At 41.8% G+C, this 18795-nt stretch overlaps 1 protein-coding gene across 5 annotated transcripts in view; it reads left to right on the top strand.

Annotated features, from left to right (window-relative positions):
• UNC5D (unc-5 netrin receptor D) overlaps nucleotides 1-18795 on the top strand; it is a 537143-nt gene that overhangs the window by 331388 nt on the left and 186960 nt on the right. For all 5 annotated transcript variants that reach the window (XM_087856402.1, XM_087856400.1, XM_087856401.1 and 2 more), the window contains exon 4: nucleotides 18443-18546. In XM_087856402.1, coding sequence (XP_087712528.1) covers nucleotides 18443-18546 — 104 coding nt within the window. The remainder of the gene's footprint in view (nucleotides 1-18442; nucleotides 18547-18795) is intronic.

The raw sequence follows: 18795 nt of genomic DNA, 5'->3' as shown, positions 1-18795 counted from the left end.
GCTGCTAAAAGCCTGTTGATTGGAAGCCTTACGGATAAAAAAACCGACTCACAAATATTTCGTATGCCATGCATGTTATATACTGTATTCTTGTAGTTAAAGCCAAGCTAGGGAAAGGGAAATGTTATTAAGAAAATCATAAGGAAGAGAAAACACATTTATAGTACTGTACTTTATGTATAGAAAAATCCACACATAAGTAGACCTGCGCCGTTCAAACCTCTTGTCCAAGGTCAACTGTGTATGAATATTATCGAAGATATGAGAGTCCAGGACCTCCAGATGACACTGGGCACTGTATGGGAGCATCTAGCCAGGGAAGGGAACGGGGGTCGAAATGCAGCGTGCACCCCACCAGCCTGGGGTGGTGTGTACCTGGAATATGATTGCAATCACCTGAAGGCAGGGGCTGGTTTTTCTCGACACGGAGGTGGGTTTTTTGTTTGTTTGTTTGTTTTCAAGCCTTGTGTTTACATGTGTCTGATTTCCACATAGGTGCCACATAGGCTTGTGGCAGCAGGACTAGGTACATAATTTGTGGGCCTGAGTGCAAAATGACAGTATGGGGCCCCTTGTTGAAAAATTAAGAATTTGAAGCCATCCACATGGGAACCTTCTGTCAAGCAGGGGGCCCCAGGCAATCCACTGGCCCCGTGCCCAGTAAGCTGGCTGTGAGTGACAGTAGTGTGATGATTCAGGAAATCACTTCATATGTATATAATGTTTATATAAAAGGGAGTAATTGGCCTAGAAAGATCAGGGACTCATTCAAACCGATTCCACATAGAATTGGGAACCAGATTATTCTGTTTTACTCCAAAGCCAGAGGCAGCATCATAGGATCTAAGTTTTCAAATGCATGTTTGGTGTCAAGCTGGCAACTAGAGAGTTTCGTTGACAAAGCATTCTTCTTTTGGTCATGTTCTCCTGTAAACTGTGCATAGGCCAGCAAGGGGTACATGACTGGTGGCGATTCTCTAGAAGGAATTACTGCATTAGGGGAGTAGGTGAAGTATACACTAATAGAGGTTTTCAATTTTTTTTTCTATTTTGACATAATTTCAGACTTCAGAAAAGTTACAATATAGTACAAAGAATCCCCCTAAGTCTTTTACTGAGAATCTTGAAATGTTAACATTTGACCACATTTGCTTTGGCGTTTTCTCTCTTTCTGTGTTTATATGTTTTTTTGTATGTAGACTATTTTGCTTTATTTTCTAACATGTTTAAGATTAAACTGCAGCTATGATGCCCCCTTTCCCTTAGATACTTCATCATGTATGTTTTTAAAGAACAAAGATATTTTCTGACATAACTAGTAGTACAATTATGAAGAAATTAACATGGATGCAATACTGGCATCTAATCCTGAGACCTTACTCATAGTTCATCAATTGCTCAATAACATCCCTTTCAAACAATGACAAAAATCCTACATCATGGGTTATACTCAGTTTAAAGGTCACTTTTGCTTTCTTTAATCCAGATCATTCCTCAGTCTTCCTTTGTCATTCATGACATTGAGTGAAGCGTGAGTGTCAGTTATAATGTATAATGTCCGTCAATTTGAACATGGAAAGAGGAGACATCAGCCAACTAGAAAGGACTCCCACTGGCCAAATCTGGGACAATTTGAATATCAAAATAATTGGTAATGACAGATGATAACTCAGTACATAATCCAAAAATCCATACTGGTATTTTGAAAAAAAAAAAAAAAAAGACTGAATGAACATATAAATAAATGGGTGCAAAGGGAGAGCTCTTCCTTAGAGTAGAGTAAATGGATAAATGGAAAATCATTATTTAGTACCCTCATAATATTCATTGATTCAGACAAGTATCACGGATGCTTAAACTAGAGGGTGAAAGTTTCAGGAGTAACAGGATATTGATATAATCTCCAAGTATCTCTCCACAACATACTTAATCATTACCAAGGGGAAATGCATAGCTTTTCAGTGGGAAATCTGCCATCTACCATCTTTACCAAGTGATGGGTGTTGTCGTCACCAGCAGTGGGACCCGTCTGCGGTGTATGTCTCCCGATGTGATGGACAGAGCAGACTGAATCACTTAGTGATGTTTCTTCCAAAAATGCCTAATCTATATTTAACCATAGGAAAACATTGGAGCAAACCTAAATTGAGGAACGTTTTACATAAGAGGTCATTTTTAACTTCACTTGTCTCTCAAAATGCCGGCCCTGCGTGTAACAATGCAGGTATGTTCTGGGGAGACAGGAAGCCTCAGGAAAGACATGCTGTCTCTCTCTGTAGCATCAGGTATATTCCCCTTTTAGGTCAGTGGAATATAGACATGGATTCAAGGAGTAGAAGGCAAAATTTTCATAAATTGTAAAGATACAACTTGAAACTTTAAAGCCATTTGGTGCATTTCCCATCTTTTTAGGCTCCGCCCATCAATGTAGTGGAGAGTCGAATTTGTTCTCCTCTGCCCCTAGGGGCACTTCAATAGAAGTTGTGAGAAATACTGAACTATAAGACATTGTGATTCTGTGAACAGAGTAGAATGGTTGGATGGGATTGATAAAAATGGTGCTACTTTGGCTTCACTTGTGCACAACTGAGTACACCCATCTGAAAGATGGGAATTCCTAGTTAGCACATTGCTTCACAACATAATCTACTGTAGAAGTTGAAAAAAAAATCTCCAAATAATATTCCTTCATGCTACTTTTTGCCGACCATTATTTGACCAAGAAGAATTTGCAAAAATACGGCCACCACCTTTTTAGCACCACCAGGCTGCTGTTCTTGTGGTAAAAATAAACCTTAAACTTCCTAGAAAATGGCCATTTCTGTAAACACTTCAGTGTAGCACGGACGAGGATACAGATATTATTTCACCCCTCATTTTCTCTACTAAGGAAACCTTCTAACGGATAATGCAAACAGCTGTTAAGCAAACAAAAATAAACCCTTGTTTATCTTTGAGGACTCTGAGCTTAGTGATGCTATTAAATTAGTCTTGCATCCCTCAGCCAGAATAAGAACATTCTAGAAATTTGGAAAGTAGCAAAGGAATGCTAACTTAGATGCAGAAGTGTTAGCCATTCATGAACAATTCTCTACCATGTTCTAGATAGCGCAACCATAAATAAAATTCCATCCCTTCCTTTGAAGAGCTTACAGTCTAGGGAAGAGCTATGTTAGAAACAAGTATTTTCAATGAGGCACGTTAGTGGTAAGCTCAGTGGGTTTTGGGAGCCCATAGGAGGGCAATTTGCAGCTTCTCAAGATCTTAGATACACTTCCTGAGTTAGTATCTGAGCTACTTCCTGAGAAAGGAGGGTTAACAATTTAAAGAATGGGGCAAAAGCACAGAAAGATGGAACAGTATGAATTACTTGGGAAAACTAGAAGATGCAGCTAGAAGTAGATAGGGTCACATTATGGAGGGTGTTTGAATTCTCTGTTGAGTTTAGACTCATCCAGGATGTGGCCTGGTGCCATTGAAGTGTCATAAGCAGGGCAGTCATGTGGCCTTGTTTTCTAAATCCCCTCCCTTCCCATTCCCTAGAGCCAGAGAGATTTAAGGGGAACAAGACCAGAGCAGCAGTCCAGGAGTGAATTTCTGTAAATGGTTAAGGGGTGAACAGAGAAAGAGCCATGAAGAAGACAGGGGTGGGGGGAAGAAAGGTTGAAGAGGCCCTGGGAGACCCAAGAGGGGGTGCAGACTTGTATGAAGGCATCAGTGGTCATTAGTGTCCATCTGATCCACAGATGAAGGTAAAAAGTGAGAAGGGTTAGTGAGATGTGATCACCTCAAGGCTTCAGTGGATGTGGGCAAAGCAGTGTACTGAGAGGAGGTGTTAGGAGATCATAGTGGATCTCGGAATCCCTTAGGAGATGAGAAAGCAGAGGTAGTATGAACAGCCTTTTCCAAAAATTTGACCACAGAGAGAACTAGAGCAATGACTAGAGTTAACCATTTGAGGAATGGATGGTGATTTAATACAAGCTTGAAGATTGGAAGGGTTCATAGTCTTAAAGCTTATAGAGACGGAACAGGAACAGCAGGAAGCGTGAAGAAGGAGGTCAGAAGAGATGGTTTTGCATTCTGGGTTCAACCTACTAGCTTTGCACTCCTGTGTAGAGTCCCCCAAACGCGCGGCACATGAGATTCACACGAGACGCTTTGAGATTAAGATGACTGGACCTCAGTGGAGACCCAGTGGCATCAGAATCCCTGGGGGGTGGGGCCCAAGCTTACTTTTTGTGACTTCTGTCTTTTCTTCTCCTTCTCATAACCCACAACCCCGTTTGCTATGCAGGTCTCTCGTTCTCTTCCCCACTCTAAGTATTGGAGTGCTCTAGGCCTCCCTCTTGAAACCTCTTCTCTCCTCAAGCCTCAGACTCTGCCCAGGTGAAATCTTTCCCTCCATGGCTTCAGGTCCTGTCTGTTGACTGCGGATGACTCTCAGCCCCCACCTTACACCTCATCTCCTGACTACTTTACTCACTGCCCACCTTGTATATACTTGGATATCTAGGAGACATCTTTAATGTAATATATGGCAAAGAGAGTTCTCTTGGTTTTCACTCCCTCAGCACTGCTGCGAATCTGTGTTTATTCTCCAGTCTTCCCTGGTTCAGTAGTGGCCCCCCAGGTGCTCCTGACAAGACCCGGGCGTCATCCTGGACTCCTCTGTTTCTTCCAGCCACATCCCACCCAGTGGCAGCTTTATCTCTAGAACACACCCTGAATCTGCCCCGCTTCTCTCCATCGGTACTAACAATCGTTATTCCTTGACCGAGATGATCTCCCCCCTGCTTTCTCTTACCATCTTAAAACCCATCCTCCCCACTGAAGCCAGCATGCTCTTGCTCCCAGAAAAGTGCACAACTTCTGGCTGACGTGATCCCTTCGATCCTTCTTGTTCTGGCGAGATTGATTTGAAGTAAAGCAGAATGCAGTTTTCCTTCTTTCTACTCAGTTGCCGTATGGGGCCAAGCAGGAGGCCGGGATGCTAGATGTGTGGTGGTATATTCCAGTGCTGACATGCTCAAGACACTGGCCACATCCTGTCCTGATAGACCTTCCTGGCCTCGGGGAGACCTGGAGTGGGGGGACAATCAGAAAGCTAAAAAGGCAGGTTAAAAAAAAAAATTCTTCTTACTGCTGGGGTAGCTTTTTCTTTTGTTGGACTCTCTTCCCCGACTTTTTATTCCCTCCCCACCCCTCCAGCAGTACTAGTACTGAATTCTAATGAGACGGTGAGTATGGAAAGCTTCAGGTTATTTTTAGGTCGTTTCTTTTGAACCTCATTGCCAGTTCACATCCTTCTAAACTTCTGTGGAGGGTTCTGAAGGTACCCGGAATGTCAGGAATGATTCTTCCTTGTCTTTGTTGTCCTTATAACTCCGTCTCATCAACCACAGAGTCCGTTTTGCATTTGCGCGTCCATGAGGACGCTGAGCTGTAGGACTCTAGGGCAGCTGGGAGCAGGGGTGTGGCTTAAGGGACTGGGGGGTGGGGGTGGGGGAATCCTAACAGTAGAAAGATGAGCAGTGTGTCCTTTCTTTATACTTCTTCAGAGCTGGGCAGTCTAGTCGATGATTCCTGGGACTGCACTTTTTTTTTCCTCGATCAAAAGCACTTCGGTTCGGTGTCTCCTTCTGCATTCATCTAAAACTCAGCGTCCCCATTAGCATAGCAAGAAGAGCAATCATATTCTCAAACTCACAGGATGTGGAGCTTAGGGGTACATTGTCCCGAGAGCGCTCAGTAGAACGTGATGTAAAGGTACAATATGAGATTATTAGCTTTATTTTAATGTGACATAATGCCTTAAAAATAAGAGAGCCGAGAATTTCTGTATTTTAGCCTGATAACTTTTCCCTATTGAAGCTTGTGAAGATGTGGTGTTTAGGTCAAACTTCAGCTGTCCTCCATGAGCCAAATCAATATGATCGATACACAGAAAGTGCCTTTCATGGAGCGTGGAGTCCAAGCAAATCTCAGGAATCCTTCTACAGGCATGGTACCCTCGTATGGAGTCCTGCCCATATTTCTTTGTTGAGGGAGGTGGTGTTGATAAGCCTCGGTGGCCACACTGTGTCCCTCCTCGGTCCACTATCTCCATCGGACCAAGAACGTACGCTGTGAGTAAATGCAGGACGAGGGACCCTCTCGAGAAGGATTCACGTGATTATGTACTTCTGGATTCTTGCTTTTCTGAGGATGACTTGATCCAGAAAGAGATTCTCGGCTGAGGCAAGAGAAAGGGACAGACACGGACAAAGAAGCAGGTTGTGGTGGCCCTGAGACGGGAGAAGACATGAGTGAGTGTAAGCAACAGATAAGCAGAGGCCATTAAGACAGCAGAGCAAGAGACAGTTACTTAGGAGGGGCGCAAGTGACAGGCGCCATGTCTGTGCTAAGAGGACTGGGCAGTCACCCAGTAAACAGAATTACACTGGATCTCTTCATCCCCTTGCTTGGCCGTGTTACAGTCTCTTTAGGATTTGCCTGTTTGTGACGCTGCCTCTCTCTTTCAAGCCTGGTTTGTGGTCTTTCTTGGTTTCCCATCAGTTCTAGACTCAAAATGAAGATTCTTGTCCTTCTGATTTTCAATAAATGCTCAATTTCTGAATGAGTTTTGCATCCTTGTCAGCAAAAGAGGCCGAATGCAATGGAATGTATTGACTTGGGAATAGCTCGATAGAGCGCAGGTTAAATTAGTGCTCAAAGCAGTTTGTAAGACTGCAGCTGTTTCTCCCCACCGTAGTGTGTCCCTACTGCCGTATGCTGCCTTTGCGACACCACTGGTGCCTGACCAACTAGGCTACTTCGTGTGCAAGGGGTAGTGACACACAGGACTGGTTATGAAATGATTTATTGATAACAGCCACGAAACAGCAGAGAGATTGCTTAACACGGGATTTCGCAAAGCCCCAGAGTTATTCCATGGCCCTGAAAAACGGCCTTGAGGAGTCTCTGATCGACAAGACTCCTGTTATCAGCCAAATGCCTTCTTGTCCCAATAAACAGAGCCCGCTCATGGCTTGGCACTAGGGTGGGGCCAGGGGGAAGGCAGAGAGGCCCATGCAATTCAACTATGGCCAACTATGGAGGAAGGTGTCCCTCCTTCACTATTGCTGCAAGATTGGCTCAGCAGGAGGTGAGCCTCCAATATTCACAGATTTTAGGAAAGAGAGACGTACATGTGGAATTACCGTTTAGAGCCAGTTGTCCTTTGAGGACACATGGCGAAATATGAACTAAAAGAGCCACAGCGAAGACAGGAAATGAAAGATACGAGCAGTCTGGCATCAGCATGGATCAGTGGTCAAGAAATGTGCAGAATGCATAGATCTCAGCAGGGCAGGGGGCTTAAGCCAGGCTGGCAAGGAAAGCGTATTCAGAGGAGGAACTGACCTGACAGGAAGCCTTTTATATGCTTCCTCAGGGACCGGGAGTTAGTAGCTGACTTCTCAGGCCATAACCACCTAAAGGCTGGAGGACTGAGGCAGAACCAAATGGGGGCACTGGCCCTTGACTTTCATTTTGCTGGCATCCATCTGTTCTGCATTTGAACCAGCCCTTTTATTCCAACAAATGATCTGTATTTGGCTAAGTTACAAATTCCTTTTGTGTATGACAAATGGGATTTGTTGTTCCTTCCGAAAAATATGGGTGGGAGAGATTCAGAGCTGATTTGCATACCAGTGTCGTTGGACACTAATGGGACATTGTACCATCCTCCTGCAATCTTAACAAATGACTGTAACTATGACTATTAAAAAAAATGACTATGATTTTTCACTGGCTGATTTGGTTTGAATGAGTAAATTATTTTTATTTCATTGCATTAACTGCCAGAACATTGAATGAGCCGATAACTCCCTGGTGTTGCTGAGCCGCAAAGAACTATTATTCGGAATTGAATTTTTATTGATTTTCTTGTGCTACAATGACTTTTCTAACATAGTAGCATGAAAGGAAAATGAGAAAAAGGCCAAGCAGGGCATGGGGTGAGGAAGGGGAGGCTGCTGCTTCCCATGGCCTCGCCCCAGATGGACTGCTTATTGGCAGGCGCTGCTGACTCGGGATGATCCTGGTGCTGATCAGATGATTTACAGGTTAGCCAAATACCTGGCTTCATCACCTTGCCCTCCTCTTCCTTTCTGCTGTCTGTGTTTCCAGTCACTTTGAGCCTCGTTGGCATTCTGCTGTGGAGCCAGACAGGGTGGTGGGGTGAAGGAGGAGCGGGAGTAGACGGGGAAGTGCCCCACGCTGGTCAGTGCTGGGGCTGTTAGCATCGTTAGCAGACGCGCACGCACCCGCGAGGATAATGACTAAGTGTTAGTTTAACATCATTATAGTACAGTTATCTCTTCGTGTGTTTGCTTTTCCCGAAAGTCATCTTAACTATTGGATATCTGGTTGTATGTAAGTTCATAATCATTCGGGTGAGTTGAAATGGAAACTCATTCAATCATTCAATGAACACTTATTGAGTGGCTACTGTATACCCTTCCAGATACTATAGGCAAGGCAGGGAACACGACAAATGAAAAATTTTGTCCTCGTGCGCAGAAATCTATGAGTCAAATTTAGAAGTCACAAAAGATTGAAAACCATAGCCCTTCTTGCTTCCTTAATAAACGTGATGAGTGAAACTTGCTACAATAAAATGAAACAAAATGTCCTTCTTCCCTGGTTTCTGATTCACTTCGGTCTACTTTAGAGAATCTTGACAACTCCTGGGAAAGAGTGACTTTTTTGGACAGTATTTTTTCTGGCAATAAAAATATCCATGTTCATTGCAGAAATTTTAGAACATGCAGAAACAAATGAAGAAGAGCATTGGGACACCCAGACTCATCCAGCAGCATATCTTTGACATGTCGAATTGTTTCTCTCGAGGGCTTTTCCTGTAACATACATAGTAATCCCACACCAGTTGCTATTTTACAATTTTAAAACTTTCAATCTTGCTGTGTGTGGATGCAGTTTGGTTCAGTTCCCTTATACAAAATAATGTGAAAATTATTATTTCTCTTCTTTCCAGAGACCATGTGAGCCTGATTGTAAGTGAGATCAGAAGGTGGAAATCTATATTCCACCCTCTCCATATATGAATAGAAGACCAAGTCTAATAAAAGAGCGTCCTTATGTGATAACTTATGGAAAGAGAGGTAGCTAGGCGGGCATTTTGCAGAGACTTGCAAGAAAGAAACGAGAGCATCTATATGCAAAAAAAAAAAGTTTTAAACCAGTAAAAGCCTGATTGAAACAGTAAAAGTGGTACAGGGTGTATTATGGAGGCTGGGTGGTGTTCTACCTCTGTTTACCTAGAACTTTCTCTAAGAAACTTTCCTGGAATCCCTAGATTAAGGTAGGTCCCACTGTGTAGATCCTTACAGAACTTTCTACTGCTCTATCTCATCATTCATTTAGATACATTTTAATTTCTTGTTTCATGTCTGTTCTCTCTGCTAGCATATATGCTGCGGGAGGGCTGAGATGGTGTGTGTCCAGTTCACCGGTGCACTTCGCTGCCTGGCAGTGTCTGGCCTTTGGTCCATGGCATGAGTGCATGAAGGAGGCTACTGCACATACACTGAAACCCTGAAGGCAGATTAGGAGGCTTTCCTACCAAAGCAGATTTTAATGCAGATGTACCCACTTTCATTTAGAAGTTGACACATTCTATAAAAACATAATTATTACATTTCAAGGAGGCCAGTTCTCACATATTAAAAAATATAGAAAAGATAGAAACCATTCGCTCCATGCTATTTTATCTTATGTAGCAATTTATTCAACATTTGCTTGCAATTTAAAATACTCTTTAAGCTTTTTAACGTCTGTATAGTATTCCATTATATGAATGCACCGAAAGTTATTAACCATTATTATATTATTGTATATTTAGATTTTCAGCAGGTGTTCAGCATAAGTGATGATTTGAGCAATGTTGCCATGCCACATTTTTCTAAGTGGCTGGCTCATCCTCTTCTTAGAAAATTTTAGAAGTAGATTTCTTGAATTATGTAAATGAACCCTGTTAAGTAATAGCTTTATTAAGGTATAATCCACAATACCTTGCCACCAGTTCATCTACTTAAAGTCTACGGTTTAACCATCATTAGAGTCTATTCTAGAATACTTACATCACACCAAAAAATAAAACCATTCCCATTAACCACAGTGTTCCCCCCACCCCCGGCCCGGCCACCTGCAGTGCTAGGCAATCACTAATCTTTCTGGCTCCCCAGACTTGCCTGCTCTGGACAGTTCATATAAATGGAATCATTGGAATCATATAATACATGACCTTTTGTGTCTGGCTTCTTTCACTGAGCATATTATTTTCAATATGCATCTGTGTTGCAATATGTACTTCCAAATTTTATTTCTTTTTATTGCCAAATAATAAGCCATGGTATGGATATACCACGTATTTATTTATTCATTAGAAAGTAAATATATAAATGAACCTGTAAAGTGATTTTGACACATCTTCTAGCTTGTTCTTCATTTTGACCCATTGTCACTTCATCTAGCAGTGTTGACTATCTAGTTTTCCACACTTTCTTATTCTTCTTCTTCTTCTTCTTTTTTTTTTTTTTACTGATTTATTTGAGAGAGAGAGAGAGAGAATGAGGAGGGGGAGCAGAGGGCGAGGGAGAAGCAGACTCCCCACTGAGCAGGGAGACTGACCCAACCCGGGGCTCGATCCCAGGACCCAGGGATCATGACCTGAGCCAAAGGCAGTCGCTTAACCAACTGAGCCACCAAGGCGCCCCCCTTGAATTGAAGTTCTTAAGTGTTTCCACAGTCAAAAAGACAAAAGAACATGAGGAAGGATGTCCTCAGTCTTCTTCTTAACTGACTAAGCCACCCAGGCATCCCTCCCCAGAACTCTGTGGTTTAGTACCTAAAGAAACAGATAAACCGAAGCCTGTTTGGAAAAGTAAAGAGACCTATTGATGCTTTTTAAATGGGCGTTGCTTTAATAATTAGTGCTATTGGGCCTTCTAATTATCTTTATTAGCTGTTGATGTCTCTTCTTTTGTAAATTTTGCTTACATACCCCTTTGCCATTTTATTTTAGGGTATTTATCTTTCCCACTTTGTTTCAAAAGTGCCCTTAATGTATTAAGGCTGTCAAACCTCTGCTTATACTGCTGCTTGCAATGTTTGGGTTTGAGATAATTTAATTTTAACAGTATCTACCAAACATTATCTACCAAAACAATTATCTGCCAATCATTTCCTTAAGCATTCTTCCTTTCATTTTGTTTAGAAGCCCCTTCCCCATCCTAAGATCCAATAAGTATTTTATTACTGCTCTGGTTTTACCATATACTAACTTAATACCTTACATTTGAGTGTCGTGAAAAATGCTTGAAAATTTTATAATTAATATGTATATCTGATTTATGGGAAAGCCAACCCCTTTTAATCATCACGGATTTATAATCGGATTTAGTCATATTTGTGACCTTTATTAAGAAGTGTTATATACCCTGCTCTTAAAAGGATTTTATGTATCATTTAATGCTCACAAAAACTACAGGTAATAGAAATTATTGTCCTCATGTTGCAGATGAAGAACCTAAGGCTTAGAGGGCTAAGGATACTTACGGAATCAAGGTTCTAGTAGGTGACAGACCCAGAATTCAGACAGATGCTCAGTCTCCAGCCCCACCTTCTTCCACAGTGGTGTTCAGTCTTCCCTAGTGGAGTTCTGGAAGAAATGACCTGGGAGTTTAAATCCTTATCCTTAATTTTCATGCATGGTTATGATGTGTTATGCATTTCTCTTTCCAGAGTTTTTGGATAATGACATGAATATTCCTTGCTATATTATAAAAAAAATTAGATGTAAACATTTTTAAATGGTTTTCATTGGCCACTACCAAATTTTTGAAACCACAACTTCCAAATACTTAACTCCTGGCTTTGAGCCTCATTGACAAAAGGTGGTGTTTTCAGGAAAGGTGTGCAGCTGATTCCGATCTCTTAGGCCTGTCTTGTCTCAGACGATGTAGCTGTTAGTTTGCTCACGTAGAATAACTTGTTTGGGAATAAAAAATCAGTGCCCATGCTTTCTTGCCCCCCTAAATAAAAACATAGATATGATTAATTATACTCTGGTATATGCTAACAGAGGAAAAAGTTTTAGTCATGGCCTGATTTTTGTTTTGTTGTCAGTTATTTAAAAAAAAAAATTTATGTAGCTGTATTGAGATATATCTGACAAATAACATTGTGTAACTTACGGTCTGTGCTGATTTGATATATTTTTATATTGTGGTGTGATTACCACAATAAGGTTAGTTAACGTATCTATCACCTCACATAGGCACATTTTTTTTCTTTTTTGTAGACAGAACATTTAAAATTTACTCTCGCAGTAACTTTCAAGTGTCCAGTATAGCATCGTTGACTATATTCACCATGTTGTATGTCAAGTCCCCATCTTGTAACTAGAAGTTGTACCCTTTGACCTCCATCTTGCATTTACCTCACTCCCCCACGCCTAGCAACCACTAATCTACTCCTTGTTTGTGAGTTCGGCTTTTTGTATTCCAGAGGATACAGTATTTGTCTTTCTTTGTCTGACTTATCTCACTTAGCATAGTACCCTCAAGGTCCAACTGTGTTGTCACAAATGGCGGAATTTGGTTCTTTTTTAAGGCTGGATAATCCTCCCATACACACATAAACACACACACACACACACACACAGACACACACACCCATGCACACACCCACCCACCCACACACAACTACATTCGTCTGTTGAATGGAATGAAACAACTTAGGTTGTGTCTCTGTTTTTGCCAATGATGTTGCAATGAACATAGGGTGTCAAGTCTTTTTGAGAGAGTGATTTTATTGCCTTTGGAGATATAGATAGATAGGTAGGTAGATAGATAGATAGATAGATCCATCCATCCATCCAGGAATGAGATTGCTGCATCCTATGGTAGTTCTCAGTTTAATTTTTTGAGGAAATTCCATACTGTTTTCCACAGAGGCTGTGCCAATTTACGTTCCCACCAACAATGTACAAGGGTTCCCTATTCTCCCAATTCTTGTCAACATGTATCTCTTGTCTTTTTGGTGACAGCCGTTCTAACTGGAGTGAGGTGATATCTCACTGTGGATTTGATTTGCATTTATCTGAGGATTAATGATGTTGAGTACCTTTTCACAGACCTGTTGGCCATTAAAAATGTTTGTCCAAGTCCTTTGCCTGCTATTTAAATGGATTGTGTATTCTTCTGCTGTTGAGTTGAATGAATTCTTTGTATATTTTGGGGATTAGCCCCTTATCAGACATATGGTTTGCAAATATTTTCTACCATTCTGTAAGTTTCCTTTTCACCTCGTTGACCATTTCTTTTGCTGCACAAAAACTTTTTAATTTGATTCAGTACTCATTGTTTTTGCTTTTGTTGCTTGTGTTATTGTTGTCACATCCAAAACGTTGTTGTCAAGGCTTGTGTGGAGAAGCTCTTCCCCTAGGTTTTCTTTTAGTCATTTTATGGTTTCAGGTCATACATGTAAGTCTTTAATCCATTTCTTCGTTTCCTTTGGAAGATTTTATGTATTTGAGAGAGAGAGTGCAAGCATGAGTGGTGGGGAGCAGCAGAAGGAAAGGGAGAAGCAGACTGCCCACTGAGCCGGGAGCCTGCTGTGGGCTCGATCCCAGGACCCTGAGATTGTGACCTGAGCCAAAGGCAGGCGTTTAACCAACAGCCACTTAGGCACCCCAAGTCTTTAATCCATTTTGAGTTCAATTTTGTGAGTGTTAAAATGTAGGGGTCCAATTTAATTCTTTTGCATGTGGTTATCCAATTTTCCCACCACGTGTTATTGAAGAAATATCCTTTCCTCGTTTAGTATAATTGGCTCCCTTTTCAAATATTAGTTATCTGTATATGTGAGGTTTTATTTCTGGTTTCTCGATTCTGTTCCATTAATCTGTGTGTCTGTTTCTGTGCTGATGCTATATTGTTTTGATTACTGTAGCTTTGTAGTGTAATTTGAAATCAGGAAGTATGATGCCTCTGGCTTTGTTCTTTTTCTTCTTTTTCAAGATTGCTTTGACTATTCAAGGTCTTTTGTGGTTCCACGTGAGTTTTAGGATTGTTTTTTCTATTTCAGTAAAAAATGCCATTGGAATCTTTATAGGGATGGCATTGAATCTATTGATGGCTTTGGGTCTTATAGAAATTTTAACAATATTAATTCTTCAGGTCCATGAAATTGTTAGTTACATCTGTCTGTTTACTCCAAAGATACTTATAAAATTATTTTTATAATTTTCTTAGTTTTGTTAAAATTCAAAATTCCAATTATGACATATTTAGAATCTATCTTTTTTCTTTTTAAGACTGTTTTACCTTGTATCCAGTGAGCTCTTTTGCAAACTCAAGTCTTTTTACAGCTCAGAGAAGAATTATTATCATTATTAAATAGATTATCATTTATTTTCCTTCAGCTCGTTATTTCCTTCTAAAATTCCTATTATATTTAATCCTCTATTTCTCTATCTCAATGTTATCTTTTGTTATTTTATTTTGCTGGAAAGTTTATTATCATTTTATCATTTTCCTCTTAGCTCATTCATTCAACATATATTTATTAAGGACATGCTCTGTATCAGATGTTCAGTAGGCACTGGGAATATGTGGGTGACCATCGCAGACATAAAGCCCCCTTCATAGAACTGAGGCTCTAGTGTCGAAAGCAGATAGGGGGTAAGCAATTACAAGAGCCCTGCTAGATAAAGTTTCTTAAACTGGGTTTTGTTGGTTACAAAGCTTTTATCTCTCACCCCTAATACCACTGGTCTATGGTTTGTAAAGCTGGGGCTGGGGACTTCTTTTGCTAGATCCTGGCTCCCTGTAAGGTTCCACCAGGAGGAGGCGCCAGAGGGGCCTGATCCCTGGAGGAGGGAGAAAGGTTACTTCTTGTTAATTTTCTGTGCAGGTCAGTACACCCCCTTCCTTCCTCCCCCACCCCTGGAGAGTTTCTTTATCCTAGAAGTGGCAGTTGCTGCTTGTTTCCAGCTTACTATTTTTCCCAAAAACTTTTAGAACCAGCTTTGTCAGGTCCCACAGAGGTTCGGCACCAAGCCGATGGGCAGTCTTTCTTCAGAGGCCTGGGTCTTGACTTCTTGTATCCCTCTTCCAAGTTTCTGAGGTTGCCAACACCAGTGCCCGGTGCTGTGCTGCTCTGTTACCCCAACCTCTTCCTTTGGGCCCCCTCATCCCCTTTGTCCCCCTTTGCCTTTTTAATTTTCCTGCCTGGATCCTCCCACGTTTGATTTTCTGCAATATCCCAGATGCTGTTTACGGTCTTCCTGATATGTATATTTCTAACTCAGCGCTTATGTTGTTTTGTTTTTTTTCCCCCTGCATAGTGGCAGTTTTCTTGATCTCAGATGTTTCCTATTTATAACTCCCTACTCTAGATTCTCAGTTGCTATTTCCTTTTGACTTTAAAGAGCTTAAATTAGAAGTTATCCAAAAATGCCTCTTGTTTCTTGTCTTAGAGGAAGCCACTCAATCTCAGTTCTATGGCTTGCCTCCTTTATTTGTAGAAGAATTCTTTTTATATGGCGGGGGATGGTTTCCCTACTCTTGGGAAGTTGCATAGGTTCCTGTCTGAATTTGTCAAGCCTTGGAACTAACATAGGTGATAAAAGTACTTAGATCTGCCAATTCAGAAACTTAATTAGGTTGGGTGACCTATGGTGAGAGTCAGAGATAGAGCCGGACGCATGCACCTCTATGTCTAAGAGTTTATTCCCATGGTTTTTAATACATTTAGTAGCTAGCTGGAATTTGTCTGGTCTGTTTGCCCTTCTCGGGAATCAGAAATGCCAGAGTTCCTGCCACCGGCTCTGGTATAGGCCAGCACCCTGTGATTCTTGCGTTTCTCCCTTGGTGTGATGTCTGGTGCGTGGTCGGCTGCCGGCTAGGATCCTGATCCATGACACCACAGTTTTTCCCTGACCCCCTACTCCATTGCTGGTTAATCTGTAATCTTTGTATCTCCACACTGAGGAGTGTTCTGTGCGTCATGTTGGAACCTTCCAGTGATTTCCAGGGTCCATGGGGAAGAGCAAGAGGTTGGGTAGATCCCTTCTTTAGTTTGGTCCTGGCTGGATGAGATCTGCTAGAACTTTCTCAAAATTTCTTGACAGCACCCTTTCCTACATCCCAGGGTCAATACAGGGTTACCTTTTTTATATACAGATTTCTCTATTTTGTTGAGCAGTTGGGAATGGGGAGGGAAAATGATTTCGCTCTAGTTTTCATCTGCTGCTGTATTAACATGGTGGAGTACAGAGCTAACCAAAAACTATGCATTTTGCTACCTTTCCCATTTCTTCTGAGCAAAGGGAATAGGAGTGGAAGCTAGACTAGAAACTCCCATCATCCGTTTTCTGTGCTTCATCTGGTTGAATACACATTATTTGGTGTTGTCAAAGCTTCGACCGTTATGTAGTAGCACGAAGTGAGGCTTCATTTAGAAAACAAAGCAATCAAGGAAAACAAAATGGCAAACAAACCAAACAAAAATAGCCACAAAAACTCAGCCCCTTCCATTAGCAAAGGGAGTGTGAGCAGAACTCGCGTGAGAGTCACACTCACACTATGTGCTAGACTAATTTCCGTGCGGTCCCGATGAATACGTGAGTCCTATGGAAGAGGGATTTTTGACTCACAGATTCCTTGTGGGAGAGCAAAGGAAACTTTGGGGTCCAACTGCGCAGGCAATGGGAGATTTTTCATTCTGGGGTCGACTCACAGTCCGTCACTCACAGTTTTATCACAAGTCAGGTGACCCTTATCACACTTGGAGTCAGAAATTCCGAATCCTAAGGGCTGTGGCAGTTCACGGATCTCGAATTGAAGGAAGCTGGCTTTATGATTCAGGGGACAGCAGGGAAATGAGAAGGCGGCTCCTGCCCCCTGCCTGCCATGCAAGGCCTTTTAAGATCTTTTGCCTCCTATATACTCATGAAGACCCCTGGATATGTAGCACTACTGACGAAAGACATCGGTTGCCTCTGGGAGGGAAAACATTAAGAGTAGAATTCCGAAGAACGTGAATACATGGATTGTTCTGCTGGTTATTCACCCAGTGTTTCTGACTTGCTAAAAGCAAGTTTAATGTATTTATACAATTTGTAAAGATGTAACGGATTCTGGAGCTCTGCTCTTCACAGGGAACATATTTCATGTTATTGTAAGCACTAAAGAAAATTAAATCAATAAATCCACAGCCTGTAATTTGAGATACTCAATTGAAGAAAAATACATTGTCTGCGAGGGAGGGGGAGTCATTTACGTCGAGAAAGACTTGTAAAGCTGTCTTCAGTCTGCTATCCCAGGATTTCAAGTGACAGCAAGAGTTAAGCCCGTGCTGTAAGATTATCCAAGGGCTGTTGGGACACCTCCATAGAAGAAGAGGCCAGCTCCCACTTCGGTTCTTGAAGCTTACACTCAAGTGGAAAGCCATTCAAAGCAAAGCTCCTTCTCTCTGACCCATCTGTCTGTCCTTTTCCCTGAGAAAGTTGGGGCTGGTGAGCCGGCAGAGACTGGATGTCAGGAGGCTCAGTGAATGTTTCCCCCTCACTGGCATTGATGTTCTCCGTGACCACTGGCAAGCCAATTAACCTCTCCAAGCATCACCCTTCCATGTGTAAAAGGTTAATAGTGCAGCTTGTTTGCAAAGTGCCCGGAACCTTCCATGAAGGGCACTACGCAGATACCCAGCGTCGCTGTTTGACTGGAGGGCGTTGTGGTTTTTAATTATATGTTTGGTTGGATGGGTTATAGATTTTGTTGTGGTTGGATGTTGCCTCATTCTCCCTGGTTACACATAAAAGACTAATAGGTAATCTCACTCTATTACCATCTTCTAGAGCCCCCTGGAGGGTTAAGAGAGAGGCAGAGGTTACAGATTAATAAGGCATTCTTCAGTTAATAAAAAAAAAATTAAAAAAAACAAATCACGTGCATCTCAACTGCATAATAGCTGTGGAGAGCAATTTATTAGGCCAAGTGTTTCATCAGCTGCTAAGCAGATTATGTTGGCAGAGACTCAGGAAATGACGAGTTGTGTTTTGTTTGTTTGTTTTCATTTTGCTCCCCCCCCCCCCCCCCCGCATTAAATCTTTTCTCCTTCACGTCGGTATAGAGCATTAGGAAGTCCTGTGACGGTTTATTTCAAATGTGCTTGTGAATATTTGGGAAAACGATTTTCTTCTTCTTGAATTCCTGAGACCCACTGACTATTCTGGGTATATCTAGTTTGTGACATTAAGCTTGCTGTTTTATTGTATTTGGAACAAATATGAGTAATACTGGCCCTAGAGCAAATGGTCATGGACCTCACCCTTTTCTTTTCTTTTCTTTTTTTTTTTTTTTTTTGGCAGATTTACGGAAAAACTTTGAACAAGATCCGCAGGGAAGGGAGGTTCCCATCGAAGGCATGATAGTGCTGCATTGCCGACCGCCCGAGGGAGTCCCTGCGGCTGAGGTAAGAGACTTGTGGGACCAGACTTGGTCCCAAGAGGGAGACCGGAGTCCCGTGTGGTCCTAAGGGAAGTGAAAGAGCTTGTGTCTGGCATTCTTGCGGTCTGGACCCATTTGCTAAAGATGATGAAGAAACTGTGAAAGAAATAAGTTGGAAGAGGAAATTGCCTCTCGTCTCCTTTGCTGTTGACACAAAGCTCTTGCGAGGTAGCCTGAGTAGAATTAGTCTGTGTTCTGATTTTGGGACCTCAGA

Source organism: Ursus americanus, chromosome 27 (genome assembly GCF_024610735.1).
Source record: "Ursus americanus isolate L20-20 chromosome 27, mUrsAme1.1.p, whole genome shotgun sequence".
NCBI lineage: Eukaryota > Metazoa > Chordata > Mammalia > Carnivora > Ursidae > Ursus > Ursus americanus.
The sequence above is the reverse complement of the archived record's forward strand: the minus strand, read 5'-3'. Positions and strand labels throughout refer to the sequence as shown.